Source organism: Triturus cristatus, chromosome 9 (assembly GCF_964204655.1).
Source record: "Triturus cristatus chromosome 9, aTriCri1.1, whole genome shotgun sequence".
NCBI lineage: Eukaryota > Metazoa > Chordata > Amphibia > Caudata > Salamandridae > Triturus > Triturus cristatus.
The window spans coordinates 921,822,889-921,840,221 of record NC_140592.1 but is presented as its reverse complement, the minus strand read 5'-3'; the positions used below and the strand labels follow the sequence as shown (position 1 = coordinate 921,840,221).

General features: G+C 47.0%; 1 protein-coding gene across 1 annotated transcript in view; it reads left to right on the top strand.

The window, feature by feature from the left end:
- PPP4R4 (protein phosphatase 4 regulatory subunit 4) overlaps positions 1-17,333 on the top strand; it is a 2,085,322-nt gene that overhangs the window by 1,463,395 nt on the left and 604,594 nt on the right. The window contains exon 13 of the mRNA XM_085626471.1: positions 532-615. Within this exon, the coding sequence (XP_085482597.1) occupies positions 532-615 (84 nt within the window). The remainder of the gene's footprint in view (positions 1-531; positions 616-17,333) is intronic.

Genomic DNA, 17,333 nt, shown 5'->3' with positions numbered 1-17,333 from the left:
TGTGCTACAAACATTGAAATTGTATTCTTACAGGGTATACTCTTTCCTGTGACCCTGCGTCCAATTATCCTACTGACTAGTCATTACTAAGCACACAGCAATTATGGTGCTTTGCTAGAGGTACTGTTAACAGACATAAACCAAACCCGGCGGGATGAAATTAACAACCACAGAATGGTCCCAGAGGTAGGGACTTTTGCAGCTATTGGTGATTACGAATTTGCTTTCTACTTTATAAACCTTTGTATGGCATACAATCGTATAAGTATATTGAGATGTTTTCCAAAATTCAATCTAGTTCTGTCGTAGAAAAATATATTTGTGTTTTATGTCAATATTTATATTGTACTCCAAAAACAACACACATAGTAATTTCTCTGAATGTGTTGATATATCTCTGACATATTGTAACGTTTGTAATATATCTAAAATTTGCAGGAAATGTTTGACTGTTAGGGATATGTTGCACAGCACATTTTTTATATGCTGCTCCTGTTGTAAATGTATTATTAATTCTACATGTTTTGATAGGTATTAGATGCACTATTAGATCATCTTCCAGAGACCCTGGAACTTATGACTAGTGGAGGGGAGAGTTCTGCATCAGAAAATAAGGTAAATGCTTGGATTTTGTATAGGCATAACATATTTTTGTATTTATACAATCATGACTTCAATTCATATGAGGCGTTACTACCGCTCATTGTTTTATTTGGACGTTTAATCATGAAGAAGATGCGGACTCCTTTAACAGGTTCAGTGAGAAACCATAAAACTAAATATATTAATATTATTGTTACAATGGAGCCACTGTTCGCAAGAACACATGCATGCATGCAGACTCCATGAAGGCTGCAGTTGGCCAGTACTGTAACTTTTAGCATGGATTCAGAGTGATGCAACTTTAGTTTCTCAGCTATAGGGCATTTTATTCCATTATTTATTTTCTGTTTTTAATCACTGAATAATTAAGATGATTCATATGATCTGAAGCCTGCTCATTAGTCTGAGCTGTGCATTCGGTTTCTGTTTTGGCCTAGTTAGACCTTTGCATTGTTTCTAAATTCCCTTGTATCCTTCTCTTTAATATTTTGTATTTACCTGCTTGTATGACCTACTCATTCTCTTCTTTTGTACTTATTACCAGAGCCAGGATTCCATATCGCATTATATTATTCTGTGTGAGACAAGATAGCTCTGTACCTTTCGATGGGATATTGAAGGGCGTCGAAAGGTTCAGGAATCACACCAGCTCTCTGCAAATGGTAGCAATAAGGCTTACTTCCATGATTTCCTGCCTAGAGTCCAATCTCTGACTACTTCCAAACATACTCTATTTTGGGAATGAAACTGTGTCCTTCTATCAGCTCTTATTTTGTCTATAATAAGCATATTTAATTTCTCTTGTTTCCAGAACTACCAAATGGGCTGTGCTTAGTTAGCCATACTACAAAGCCACACTTCTGTGAAGTCAGTTGGTGCTCATGTTCAACAAAAATCTTGCTGTAGCCTAATGAGACTAGAATGTTAATACGGATAGAGGCCACCAAGCCCTTTGTTGCAAATATATGTTCCTGGCTACTGATGATGCCTCTATCCTAAACGGTAGCCAGTTTTTTCATGGCCTGATCAGTGCTATTGGTTCATTGTTTTGTTCCTGTCCATTTTTAGAATAGCCATTTTTGTTTCCAGCACTTCTCTTGAGCGTTTTAATACATGTATTCACTATCCTGTTTGTAAAAAGAATGCTTTCAAATGTTTCCTCCAAATATGCTCATCCTCAGTGATAACCTGTACTCTCCATACAAACGCTAGTGGGTGATTGTTTAATCCCAGTTGTTTCGTTAGCCTGACAATTTCCAGCATTCAGCTTGAACTTCATGGTAAACCAGAAGGTGTAGTGAGAATTTGTTTAATGTTTAACCACTGTAGAGTAATGCAGACTATATAAAGCAGTGTGTCTCATCATTCACAGTCTTAGCCTTGCATGGGAGGGTATAACATCTGTGAAAAGGAATGACCACACAGGCCCAAAAACATAAACAAAATCAGTTTTATTTATGTTGCCTGCCATTTCTACTGGGTACAGAACACAATAGTATTTGTAATATGACTACAATAAACAGACTGATCTGTGTTACAATAGATGATGGTAGGCTGTATTATTTTGAGATAAGTAAAACATTGTATTTATAATCCAAGTCGCCTCTGAGGGTCTGTCCCATGTCCACAGAGGTTAATAAAGACAACATGATGCCACTGCAGGGCTTTTAGATAGAAAACTAAACCATATTGCCCTACCTTTCCTTGTGGAATTTAAACATAACACAATATTAAGGCTGTTGAATCTGCCCTTGAGAATTTCACTATGATCAGGAAAGAAAACTTCTCCAGCATTGAATCTGTCATAGATTCACATGCTTGCATCTTCCCCGTTGTCGAGGTGGGACTCCCACGGTAATTATAACTAGTAGTGTAAAAAGTCTTTCTTTTAGGTTTATAATAATTGCAATTTCCTATAGGATTGAGTAGCAAGCAGCATCGTTTTGTACATCACCAAAGTCTGACCAATCAGAGCAGAGCTTGCATCCTTCCCTCCAGTGCATTGACTTCAAACCTCAGATTTTTTCCTATGCACGTTGTGAAAAGGGGGTCCACCTGAGCACTGCTCTGTTTTTTCTTCACAAGATACTATCTTTTGACAGTAAATCTGAGGTGAACTCTTTTCATTTTGTTTTTACATTTATCAAATTCGGTCAACATGCCAGAAGGGTGAAAGAAAGGTTTATTTCGATCCTGTAAGACGTGTGGGAAAATCATGTTGTTCTTCATAGACCCTCATAAAGAGTGCTTATACTGCCTGCACCCCCATCATAAGCCAAAAGACACAAATATTGTAGAATGTTTTCAGCCAAGACACTGCAACATTGAGAGCCAAGGCTTATATTATGTGTCCAATAGAAAACGGCTTCATAAACTCCTGACTCTGGAGATGACAAACCCTGCCCAAAGGCTAATGGATCTCATATACTAGATAAATCAAAGAAAGCTACATCTGAACCGCCAAAAAAGAACATAAAAAGGTGGAAAAACAGAAGCCAGTCACAGCAAAGATTTTTTCAAGAAGGGGTGAAAGGTGTCCGCTTATGAGCCATCAATGCCTTTTGAAAAGGCTTTAGCCTCCTTAGATGTCAGAGACACTTGCTCACTAAAATCAGGCACACGGACAACCAAATCATCGAAGAAATGGACAATGACTCAGTCGACAGCTAAAACCCCTATGGCAACAGCACCCACGATAACCGTGTCTTCCACCTCGTCTATGGACACAGTAGTGTCAACAAAAACCTCATTGATGGCTAGATTTTCAATGAAAAGACCATCATCGACAAAGAATCTGCCTTTACCTTCATCAATAACGCAGACGGACGCACCAACGACAACTCCATTGATGCCACTTTATCTGTCAGCAAAGACAACGCTCATTAAACCCAAGGCATCCTTGTCATCAATCGCACCATCAACTAACCATTCCTAAAATCAGAATTGACATCACGTAGCAAGGTGTCACCATTACCACTAGTGCACCTGCTTGAAATGGTGATGAAGAGGTCGAGGATGGTCCATTCGGGGCTGCCCCCAGTCCATCCCAACTTCACGTAAAATGCAAGGAATCAGATGACGAACAAGAGTCACAAATTTCTCATTTAAAGAAAGAATGCAGCAACACAAAAACTATGATGACTTCACGGAATTTGAGGATTACGAAGGTTCGAGGCATGTGGGCTGCTGAATTCATATCTGTGCATAGATCGCCGCCTAGTGTTGGGTCCGGATGTTTGCACGTTGTTGTCCTGGAAGAGTCTTCGAAGTATCCTTGGATAGGTGACTCCTCCCCTGGACTACAGTGCGCATGGGCATCCTCTCCATCCTCAGATTGTTTTTTTCCGCCATTGGGTTCGGATGTGCTATCTTAGCTCAAGTTAGGAAAATATTTGGTCGAGGCCAAAAGGCCTTTAGTTCGCGTCGGTACTGTTTATCGATCGGGTTTCGATAGCATTTGGTTAGTTTACTAACTTTCAGCACCGACTTCTTTCGCATTTACCTGTCCATCGACTACTTCGACGATGGAATCCAGGACGCCATTCAAAAGGTGTCCGGTATGCAATGCGAAGTACCCACACATCGACGTCCATCCGGTGTGCAACAAATGCCTTTCGCCGGACCACGACGAATCGACATGCATGGCCTGTGCCCGGTTCCGTTCCAAGAAGACTCTAAGGAACCGAAGAGCGGCGAGACTCGAGGCGCGGCACGCGGCACCGGCCCCAACAGACATCTTCGACGAGGCCGACGTCGAAGAATTAGAAGTCATACCCTCCAGTCCCGTTTCCGAACACGACCCCGGATCGGACGAGGGCGACGAGTCACTCTTCCACAGAGGTGAAGACGACACCGAGGTAGGAGACGACGAGGAGGCCTTAGGGGCCGAAGAGAGTAGCTCCAATGATGAACAAGGCCTACCTGTTCAAACCGAAGAAACACCAGCGCCACAGCCTTTGGCTCCGGTCGAGGGATCGCCTTCGGGCCTTACCCGAGACCCATCCCGTAGTTCTTCGGCCCCGCCCTCGGGCCCGGCCTCGGACATTCAGCGGCAGCCATTGCTGCATAAGCCAGCTGGTTTCCCTACCACAAAACCGAAACCGAAAGCTGCTCCGGTTCATACGAAACCGAAACTGAAAGTGGCGCTGGTCGGATCGAGGCCTTCCACGCCTTCGACGCCAGCGCAACGCGTCGGCACCGACCGCACCAAGAGGGACTTCGGTGCCGAACTGGAATCGGGCGACATCGGAGTCGACAAGCGGAAAAAGGCCATCGGCACCGAGAAACCTACTCGGCTACCGACGCCAACAACACCGAGGGCAATACCGCCTGCTTCGCCTCGCTCCCTTGACGACGCCGATGCCTCACCTATCGAGGACGTCGACGGTGATCTCCACACCTCGACTTGAGGACCCGCCGGCACCGAAAAAATCCACGCCCGGCTCTACGACCCTGCCCGGTGCCAAAGCCTCAAAGACGCCCCAAGTGCGGCCTGCTGCGACGCAAAGCAACAAAACCACGGCGGCCCTCAAAGACCCGTCGGGTTCCGGCCCGATCGGAGCTCCAGCAACCTCTACGGGGCCAGCCAACATTACCTTCGGCTTGCCTCCGTCCACAATCCCGAAGATGTTCCAACTCAGGACACGGGTTACCCAGACTCCGGTTCCACCGGACGAGACGTCTCCGTCACGTGTCATCGACGCCGACACTGGCAGGATGATTCTCCACGACCGAAGAATAACTTCGGAACCGCCATTGGACCCTTTCAGGATCCCACTAAAAAGGAAGCTGCCGGTGGAATCAGAACCTCTCCTTTATGAACCGTTCCATTCCTCCTACCAGGATCCACACCGGTTCTCCCCCACGCGCTCCGACACGGATGCGTTGGAGGACTACATGGATGACCAAGCACCCTACCATGTAGACACAGACCCTGATGACCAGCAGGACCCTGATCAAACTTGGGGCGACCCTGCAGACCCCAGTGCACCTCTCGATACACAGGACCCACAACTCTATGGGGCAAAAACATCTCCCACGGAGGATACTGCGGCGTTCAACGCTCTTATTGAACGTGCTGCAAATAACCATGGGGTACAGCTTCACTCAGATACCATCGAAGATGACTTTCTAATGGACACTTTTGCATCCTCTGAAAGACATGTAAAAACTCTGCCAATGCTGAAGGGGGTCCTCAAACCAGCTAAGGACATTTTCAAGGAACCCACCAGGGCACGAGTGATAAACCCCAGGATTGATAAAAAATACAGATCAGCACCTGGGGATCCTACTTACATCAAAGGACAATTACCACTCGACTCCATCGTCGTAGCGAATGCTCGCAAGAGGGCACACTGGCAAACGACGGGTGACGCTCCTCCCCCGGACAAAGAGTCCAAGGTGCTAGAGACCTCCGGCAAGCGAGTTGCCGCCCAGGCTGCTAACATATGGCGCATAGCCAACACTCAAGCGCTCCTCGCTCGCTACGATAGAGCGCACTATGACACATTGGAGCAACTACTCCAACATCTCCCTGACCAGTTCAAAGAAGGTGCAGAAATTCTTATCAGAGAGGGACAGCTACTCACAAATGCTTCCATCAAATGTGCACTAGATGCTGCAGACACGGCTGCCAGGGCCATAAACACAAGCGTCATGCTGCGACGACATGCCTGGCTACGAATCTCAGGATTCAAGCCTGAGGTACAAAACAACATACTGAACCAGCCCGTCAACCCCGACTATTTATTCGGCCCAGAGGTTGACACCACCCTCGAAAAGATAAAAAAGGACACGGACACTGCAAAGTCCATGGGCGCCCTCCAAACTCAGTCCTTTCGGAGCGGCTCCTTTCGTCGCCCCGGAAACAAGGGGGCAGGTAGAGGACAGGGGTCACAACAAACGTATAACAAAGGCAATACACAGACCACCTACGATAAAAACACCCGAGGTGGATATCGTGGCTCCAGTACAAAGGGCAGAGGACGTGGCTACGGCAACACCAGGTCCTCCCCCAAGAACAAGCAGTGACGCCCTCTCCCTTCCTCCCGACCACATAACACCTGTCGGGGGAAGACTACAAAGGTTCCTGTCCACGTGGAACTCCATCACCACGGACAGGTGGGTCAAAGATATTATAAAATACGGTTACTGTCTGGAGTTAACCTCCACTCCACCCACAATACCACCAAGAAACCGTCCTATGTCCTCAGAGCACTTAACGCTCTTACAGCAAGAGGTGCAAAGTATGCTTCTAAAAGGCGCTATAGAGGTCGTCCCCATCCACGAGCAGGGTACAGGGGTGTACTCCCTCTACTTTTTAATTCCAAAAAAGGACGGGTCGCTCAGGCCTATATTAGACCTGAGACCCCTGAACCAGTACATTCTTTCAGAGCACTTTCACATGCTCACCCTACAGCAAGTCCTTCCGCTTCTCAAGCAGGGAGACTTCCTAGCCTCACTGGACCTCAAGGATGCGTACTTTCACATACCCATCCACCCCTCACACAAAAAATACCTCAGGTTCACTGTTCAGGGGCAGCACTATCAGTTCAAAGTCCTTCCCTTCGGCGTGACGACAGCGCCCAGGGTTTTCACGAAGTGCCTAGCTACGGTGGCAGCACATTTACGGAGGCAGCATATACACGTCTACCCCTACCTAGACGACTGGCTCGTTCAAGCGAAGTCAGCCCAGCAATGTGCAAGCCACATGTCCCGCACCATTCACCTTCTTCACAGTCTGGGATTCTCACTAAATTACCCAAAGTCCCATCTCCAGCCCGCACACGTACAACAGTACCTAGGTGCGACTATAGACACTCTGGCGGCCACAGCTCAGCCAAATTTAGTGAGGATCAACAGCATACAACTGCTGATCTCCAAGTTCAAACCCAATCACTCGCTTCCAGCGCGAGTGTTTATGCAGTTGATAGGCATGATGGCCTCCTGCATCTTCATAGTCCCGCACGCGAGGTTACATATGCGCCCACTTCAGGAGTGCCTAGCACGTCAGTGGAATCAGGCTCAAGGACAGTTGAAAGACCTAGTGTTGGTGAGCGGTCGGGCATACAACTCTCTGCATTGGTGGAATCCACAAAACCTTTGCAAGGGCCGACCGTTCCAAGAGCCTGTTCCGCAAATAGTACTGACAGCGGACGCGTCTCTCCAGGGATGGGGAGCTCATGTACTCCACTACACAGTGCAGGGACTATGGACGACACAACAGAAGAAGATGCACATCAACCTTCTGGAACTGATTGCAATCTTCCTGGCCATGAAGGCATTCAAAGTACATCTGTGCAACAAAGTCGTGTTGATCCAGACGGACAACATGACTGCCATGTACTACATACAGAAGCAGGGAGGAACACACTCTCCACAGTTGTCTCATCTGGCTCAGAGCATGTGGAAGTGGGCCATTCAGAGGAACATGTTCCTCATGGCGGAACACCTCCCTGGCAAGGACAACCAGATGGCGGATCTGCTCAGCAGACACAGCCACCAGATGCACGAGTGGGAGTTACACCCATCAGTACTCCAACCGTACTTCCAGCAGTGGGGTCATCCAGAGATAGACCTATTCGCGACAAGCGAAAACGCAAAATGCCAAAGCTTCGCCGCCAGATTCCCACATCCGCAGTCGCAGGGCAATGCGATATGGATGAACTGGTCCGGCAGATTTGCGTACGCTTTTCCCCCAGCGCCGCTGATACCGCTGGTGGCTCGCAAACTACGACAACACTCCCTGACACTCGTCCTAGTTGCTCCCACGTGGGCACGCCAGCCGTGGTACACCACCTTCCTCGAACTTTCCGTGGTGCCGCATCAAAGGCTGCGGATCAAACCCGCGCATTTGACGCAGAACCATGGAGAGGTTCAGCACCCAGATCCGCAACAGCTGAACCTGGCGATCTGGCTCCTGAAGTCCTAGAGTTTGGCTATCTCAACCTGCCACCTGACTGTATGGACATCATCAAGGAGGCCAGGAGACCCACTACCAGGGCTTGCTATGCAGCCAAATGGAAAAGGTTCGTCATTTATTGCGGTAATAATGACATCAACCCGCTGGACGCATCCATCCACAACATCATCTGTTACCTCTTACACCTATACCGATGCAATCTGGCGTACACCTCTATACGTGTCCATTTGACCGCAATATCAGCCTATCTGCAAACCAGGCAGCACCTCTCTCTATTCAGAGTGCCTGCCATCAAAGCATTCTTGGAAGGGCTCAAACGAGTCATTCCACCTAGTCACCCACCGGCTCCAATGTGGAACCTCAACTTGGTCCTCACACGCCTGATGGGTCCACCCTTTGAACCTCTACACTCATGCGAGATTCAATTCCTTACCTGGAAAGTGGCCTTCCTAGTAGCGATTACTTCCCTAAGAAGAGTTAGTGAACTCCAGGCACTAACCGTTCAAGAGCCATTTATTCAGGTTCACGCCAACAGGGTCGTACTACGTACCAACCCCAAATTCATGCCCAAGGTAATATCGCAGTTCCACATGAATCAGACTATTGAACTGCCCGTTTTCTTCCAAAACCCACAAACTGTTGCAGAAAGGGCACTACATACACTAGATGTACGGAGGGCCCTCATGTACTACATCGACAGGACTAAACCATTCAGGAAGACAAAACAACTGTTCGTTGCCTTTGCCCCACACCACAAAGGTAACGCCATCTCCAAAGCAGGGATAGCCAGATGGATAGTTAAGTGTATTCAAATCTGTTATCAAAAGGCAAAACGCACATTAACTATTCCACCACGAGCCCACTCAACACGTAAGTTGGGGGCTTCCATGGCCTTCCTAGGAAATATTCCCCTGCATGATATATGCAGAGCAGCCACATGGTCCACTACACACACATTTACAAAACACTATTGTGTAGATGTGCAGTCAAAACAGCAGGCAGCTGTAGGACAGGCTGTTCTCAAGACACTTTTTCAGACCGCTGCAGCTGGCACGGGTAGCCGCCGCTAATAGAGGGCACTGCTATGTATTCTATGCACAGATATGAATTCAGCAGCCCACATGCCTCGAACTGAATATGCTACTTACCAGTATGCATCTGTTCTTGGCATGTAGGGCTGCTGACATTCATATCGCCCTCCCTCCTCCCCGGCGCCTGTCGCAGCTGCAGCTCTCAGAATTACTGCAAGCATGGTCATCACTTTCTGTATCTACTCCATCACTGCCACAATGGCGAAAAACAATCTGAGGATGGAGAGGATGCCCATGCGCACTGTAGTCCAGGGGAGGAGTCACCTATCCAAGGATACTTCGAAGACTCTTCCAGGACAACAACGTGCAAACATCCGGACCCAACACTAGGCGGCGATCTATGCACAGATATGAATGTCAGCAGCCCTACATGCCAAGAACAGATGCATACTGGTAAGTAGCATATTCAATACGTTTCTGGTACAACTCTCACAGGAACCCACAATGCAAATGCCAATGGTACTAGTAACAGACCTCCACATGATGCTGACTATCATAAATGGTTTTCCTCTAAGTTGGACATACCTGCTAAACCAGAGAGATCAGGAGCGGCTCAAAAAGAACCCCATCTCACCAGACAAGATATCCCACACAAGACAGTTCGAATCAATTGCTATCCACGATTACTATGTGGATCAAGGGGACAATAACCGTAACCTCGAAGAAGGAGAAATACTGCAGGATCAAACACCTACTGCGGATGATATTTAGGAAGACTATGTTACCCCCATATCTGCTATACCAACACCTCCAGGCTTTAGATTGCCACTTGATGACATTGGAGGATTCCATGCGCTTATAGAAAGAGCTGCTGAGTGTTTTGCTCTCCCAATGAGCAAACAGAGTGCTTCTATATGACTTTAAACAATCCAACAAAAAGTCAATACATTCTATAACGATTGAGGACTACATTGGGAATGAGGGCCTCAAGGCCATGAAAAGTCCTGCCACAGTGATATCACAACTGGACAAAAACTATAAAGCCCCAGAAAACACACCAGCCAGCTTGACAGGTCACCCGAAACCAGATTCTGTAGTAATCCAGGCAGCACAGAGAGGATCAGAAAATCCAGCAACACCATGCTCAACCCCCCGACAAGAAGGGCAGGCAGCTGGATAATATCGGAAAAAGATTCTTAGCCATGGCAGCAATCAGGATAAGATTCTCCAACGCCCTAGACATCCTGGGCAGATACAATCGCCAAATCTGGTCGGATCTTACTCAGTTACTTGAGTTCCTGCCAGAAGAAAAGAAACAGGAGGCAAGAACAATTTTGCTAGAAGGCGAGTGGATGTCATCGAAAATTATTGCGACCTCAATGAATGTGCACCTCACAGGTTTCAGACAGATGGCAGGAGCAGCGATCCTGAGGAGACCGGGGTGACTCAAAGCAACCTCCTTCTGACCAAAGTTGCAGCTTGAAATATAAGGCATGCCTTACAATGGTAAAGCTTTATTTAGTAACCATTGTGACAAAGCGCTACAATCCATAAAAGCAGACACAGACTGTGTGTGCCCTGGGGTTTTACTCATATTGAGGTGGTAGAAGAAGAGGTCAATAATCATTTGTGGTGGATACCAACCCTATTGATACCAACCATCCCATCAACAAGCACAGGGTTATCTCCAGCAGCACTAACAACTCTACAGGCCTCAGCTTACTTGAGGCACACAGGAAAGAAATGGGCCGCAGCTGCTCGAAAAGACAAGATCCCTATAGAAAACAGGGACAACAAAGTACCACCGATAACCTCAATGACTTCACCTCCATCCAATTTCAGAAACACTCTTCTCAACTGCTTCACAAATTGGACAGATATCTTCTCTGAAAGGTAGGTTCTGGATATTGTAAAGTATGGTCACACCCTGGAGTTTATCCAGAAACCCCGTACCATCCACTAGTCAAAGATCTCATCAGCATCTTCAAGTGCTAAGGGAGAAAATTCAGTCCCTACTTGCCAAAGGGGCAATTGAAGAAGTCCCACAACTCTGCAGACACAGAAGTTTCTACTCCGACTTTTTACTTCTGAGGAAAAAGAAATGAAAATGGAGACAGGTGTTAGATTTCAGAATGCTCAACAAAGATCGCAAGAAGCTATCCTTTCGAATGATCACACTGCAGGACATCAGTCATTTCTGGAACAAAGGAGATCACATGACATCATTGGATCTCATGGATGCATATTTCCATATACCCATTCATGTGAGGCACAGAAATATCTGAGGTTCGGAGGTGGCAGGGAAACCCTACCAATTCAGGGTGCTACTGTTCAGTTTGAAATCTGCCCCAAGAATTTTCACAAAATGCATGGAGCCAGTAGCAGCCTATCTCAGATGTATTGGACACCAAGTATTGTCGTACTTAGATGATTGGCTAATCAAAGCACAATCATCAAGAGTTGCCAGAGATTCTGCAATGACTTGCATGCAACATATCCAAGCCCTGGGCCTCCACATAATCAAAGACAAATCTTATGTTATCCCACAGAAGAGGATTTCATTCCTGGGAGCCATCATGGATACCATCATATGCAAGCTATATCCAATCGAAGAGAGTGACCAAGAGGATCACACTGGTCTTGGCACTGTCATGAAAAAGGTCACTTTCAGTAAGAAAATACAAATCATTTCTGGGAATAATGTCATCGTGCATCGCTCTCATACCAAACTGCAGGTTGTACATGAGACAGCTACAGGAACAGCTGGACAGGCAATGGACAGAGACAAGCGATCATTTGACTATATCTTTCAGATAACATCGGATATGGCGTTCGCAATGCGATGGTGGATGAAATAAGTAAATCTCGCAATAGGGTCCACATTCATACTCAAGACTCTCAGTCTCATCATGACAACGGGTCCCCAAATGAAGGGATGAGGAGAGCATCTCCAAAGCTTAGCGGTCAATGTTAATTGAAAGAAAGATTTATATCAACTTTCTGGAACTGAAAGTTTTGGAGTTGGGACTCAAAGCTTCCCTACCAAGGTTACCAGGGTCGAACTTTTTAATCCGCATCGACAAAACTGTTTTACTTAAACAAACAGGGCAGTACGAGATCACACCCTCTATGCAAGAAAGCACAACAAATACGGTCCTGGTGCCTACAAAACAAGATTTCACTGAAGATAGAGCATATTCAGGTCCCAAAAACCCATGGGCGGAAGAGCTAAGCAGGTCTTTACAGGAATGCCATGAGTTGGAGTTGTCAATGAACCAACTGAACAAGATCTTCAGCAGTAGGGAGCGCCTTCCCAAGATCTCTTCGCAAACTCCAGAAACACCTTCAGTATGCAAGCAGGTTCCCACACAAGGAATTATGGGGGTAAACACTTCAAATGTCTTTGGCAGGCATGTTTGCTTATGCTTTCTTGCCTATATCTCTCATTTGAAACAAGAGCCATGCAGGATCATTCTTATAGCTCCAGCGTGGCCGAGACAATTTTGGAATACAGAATGTCTCCTAATGTCAGAACAGAAACATTCTCAACTCAGACCAGTCCCAGGGCTACTATACAGATGACAATTGACAGGTATTACATCTGAACTCAGAATCTCTAAATGTATCAGCTTGGATCCTGAACACTATGAATTCCATCAGCTAGATATACCTCAGCAATGTAGAAACATGTTAGCATAAGCTAGAGCAGAATCCAAAAACAAGACCTAAAAGCAAAATGGCTACGGTTTTGTAACTGGTGCACAACCAATAATTGTCATCCATTCACTTCAGAGCCTCTGCAGGTACTGTCTTACCTTCTCTCATTAGCTCAATCTGGTCTCTGCCACAGTTTAATTAGAGTCCATCTCATGGCACTTTCAAGATACAGATGTTCTCGCAAACAAAATTCCGTTTGGTTGGATAGATTAATAGAAGAGTTTCTAAAGGGACTGTTTAGAGCTTTTCCGCCAATCCGAAAGTCATCACTAACATGGCAATTATGTTATGTTATGTTATGTTATTTAGATTTATAGCGCGCACACGGCTACTCCAAGGAGTGTCCCGGCGCGACCCAGGGGAAACCAAGCATAACCTGACTTTAGATAAAAAGATGAGTTTTTAGCAATTTTTTTAAAAGCTGCAATATCTTCCACACAGCGAAGTGCCAAGGGAAGCGCATTCCAGGTGCGGGCCGCATGAACGGCCAAAGAAGCGCCCCCCAGACGGTGCCGCTGGAAACCAGGGATCTTCACCAGTCTCAGGAATGAGGAACGCAGAGTCCTCCCTGGAACATAAAAGGAGAAACGTTTCTGCAGATAGCGCGGGCCTCGACAATGTAGTGCCCGATGGGCTATGGTGAGAGATTTAAACACCACTCGCGCCTTGACCGGAAGCCAGTGCAGGGAACGTAAGTAGCCCCACACACTCTCCCTAGGCGAGATCCCACCCAAGAGGCGGGCAGCCGCATTCTGGATCACTTGAAGTTTATTAAGGGAGTAAGCTGGGATCCCTACATTGGCGTAGTCCAAGCGGGACAGGATAAGCGCACGCACCACAGATTCCCGTGCCGCCTGCGGAAGAAGTGGAAAGAATCTTCCCAGGACTCTGAGGAGGCCAAAGCATCAGCCAGCCAGTCGCTTTACTTGACTGGAGAAGGAAAGATTACCATCAAACCAGACTCCCAGATTCTTTGCGATCTGGCTATTTGACACTGGTGGTGGAAACTCCACTGGCCAGATCAAGTCTCTAAACCCAGTCAGAAAGTCACCAAACAGCAGAACCTCTGATTTGTCTTTGTTACATTTCCATTGGGCCTTCGCCAACCACTTGAAGACCGAAGAAAGACACGCTTGCACGGGGACCACCGTAGCCACATTCTTATCCCAGGTAAACAATAGCTGAGTATCATCAGCATAGGCAATCACCTTAGCCCCCAAACCCTCCGCCAAAAAAACGAGAGGGGTAAGATAGATATTAAACAAAAGGGGGCTAAGGGATGAACCCTGGGGGACCCCTGTGCGAACCCGCTGAGGTGCAGAGGCCGCCGGAGGTAGCCATACTTGCTGGACCCTGCCTTCCAAAAAGGACTTAATCCAGCCCCAGGCTGAGCCAGCCACCCCAATCTCCGCCAATCTGTCTAGCAGTAATGGATGGGGGACCGTATCGAAGGCAGCCAACAAGTCGGGCAGCTCTAAGGCTGCTCTCCCGCCGGTATCGAGACACTCCCGAATTGCTTCTGACACTTCCACCAGAGCACCTTCCGTACTGAAGGAGGGGCGGAAGCCCGACTGAGCTGGATGTAAAAGCCCCGCCATCTCCACATACTCCGACTGCTGTCTGTTTACTATCTTCTCACAGACTTTAGTAAGGCTAGGGAGGAGAGAGATGGGCCTGTAATTCCCCGGAATCGAGGGATTAAGAGTAGATTTCTTCAAGAGAGGGAGGATTTTTGCATGCTTCCAAGCACTTAGAACCCTAGCCTCATGCAAGGACAGATTGATAATGTAGTTGACTTCAGCATTCACAACCTCTGCCACAGAAGCCAATAATCTTGCCGAGCACGGGTCAGCGGGAGAGCCGGATTTCAGACCCTTCAAAATTCTCAACGTGCATGACAAATCAACCGCAGAAAACGTAACCAATGAGTGATTGGAAGAAATAGACTCGGGAAAGGAAGCACGAGACACCTCAGATAAAGAAAGACAATGTTGAGCAGCAGGGCATATGAGGCTATCTTGTATCCTTTGAATTTTATCCAAAAAGAATTTGGATAGCCTCTCGCACTAATCAACCGTCGCCGGCATAATGCTGCTCTGAGCTGAAGAGGACATAAAGCTCTGTACGATGGCGAAAATCTCTATTGAGTTATTTTGTGCCTGATCGATACGAGTAGCAAAAAACTCCCGTTTAGCCAAGGAGATAGCTTTATAGTACATTTTCTGGCCCTGCCTGAGCCGACCCTTAGCCACCTGACAATAATTGCTAAGGCGCCAGGAACGTTCCAATTTCTTACTGTCCTGCTTCAAATGTAGAAGCTCCGCTGTAAACCACGGTTTAGAGGGAGAATCCCTCGTCCGCCTAGAAGAAGTAGGCGTGGCAATAGCAGCTATGGTGCCCTGCAACCAGATGGAAAAGGTTACAAGGCTCTCATCCAGATCCTGCGGCAGGGACGGCCTATTATCCTCCAATGCCCTAGCAAATGCGGCGGGATCAATTTTCTTAAACAGGGGTTTCTGACACACTACAGGTCTAAAACTTGGAGCGGCCACTTCCCATGAGAAGCGGATTAAATAATGATCAGACCACAGGACAGGAAGTGGCACCTTAGTTTTAATAGGAAAATTCGAGAAAATGGGATCAAGAATGTGGCCCCCTTGATGGGTCGCCTGGCAGACCCATTGAGAGAGCTGCGCTAATTGGCAAATATCAAGGAGCTCTAGCGTGTCCCTTGAATCCTTTTGGTCTTAGTGGATATTAAGGTCGCCAAGAATCAAATAGTGGGAGAACCGAAGAGCCCGCACTGATACCGCCTCATCGCAGGCCTGAAGAAAAGATTTAGCCACGCCCGGTGGGCGATAAATTAAGGACCCACCCAGCGAAAAGTGAGCTGAGAAGCAAATACTGAAGTCCAGGACTTCACAACCAACCCAATTACCAAGTTCACACTTACCGAGCTCCCACTTCTCCTTAAAAATAACAGCCACACCCCCTCCTCTCCCCGTAGTCCGATCTAACCTGCTAATTTTGTAACCCACAGGAATAGCCATCGACACTATGGGATCAGAGGAGCTGTCTAACCAAGTCTCAGTAATAAATAAAAGGTCCAGAGAGTTATCATCCAATAGCTCAAACACCTCCAGGTGATGCTTCTTCAAGGAGCGCAAGTTTATCAACGCCGCTACAATAGAAGGAGCCCTTGAGGACCTATTCGAGGAGATAGGCTCCAGACAAAGATGAAACCCACAAGCCTCACACACAAAGTCTTGCATCCCCCTTAAGTTAGGGTAGGTCTGATTGTTGCAACAAATTCCCCTTAACCGTTTAAGCGACTCACTCGAGAAGGACCGACGGCCTGATCCTCCAGCCATTTGCGGAGCAGCATACCTGGCCCCGGCTGCCGACGAGACGCTGACGAGCGCAGACAGATTTGCCTTAGGCATGCCTTCGGCGCGCCAGCGGCACGCTCGCTGCGCTCGTCCGCCGCGCGAACACGCAGCGTACATTTAAGTAGTGGCGGTGGCCAGGAGACTAGAGAGCGCCCTTCAAAACAAAATGGCGCCTCTCTCTCAATTGAACACAGTCCTGGCACAGCAAATGAAACAACCTTTTTGAGCCAGTCCATAAGTTTGACTTCAAACACCTCACATAAAAAAACTGCGTTTTTACTATCATTATCATCTGCTAGATGTGTTAGGGAAATAAATCCATTTACAGTGCAGGAGCCATATATACACTTCGCAAAAGACAGTGTTATCTTGCATACCAATCCAAGATTCATACCAAAAGTACCTATTAAATTTCACCTAAATTAACCAATTGTCCTAAAGACTTTTTTCCAGAATCCATCAAGTGCAGCAGAATAATCACTCCACACACTTGATGTCACAAGATGTCTTAAATTTTACTTGGAACATACTAAGTCCTTCAGAAAATCGTACCAACTTCTGGTTGCTTTTACACCCCCAACATAAGGCAGACCCATTAAAAAGCAACAATAGTGCAATGGCTATCTGCAGTTATCACTTTCTGTCATGAAAAGGAGGAAAGACCGCTGGCAT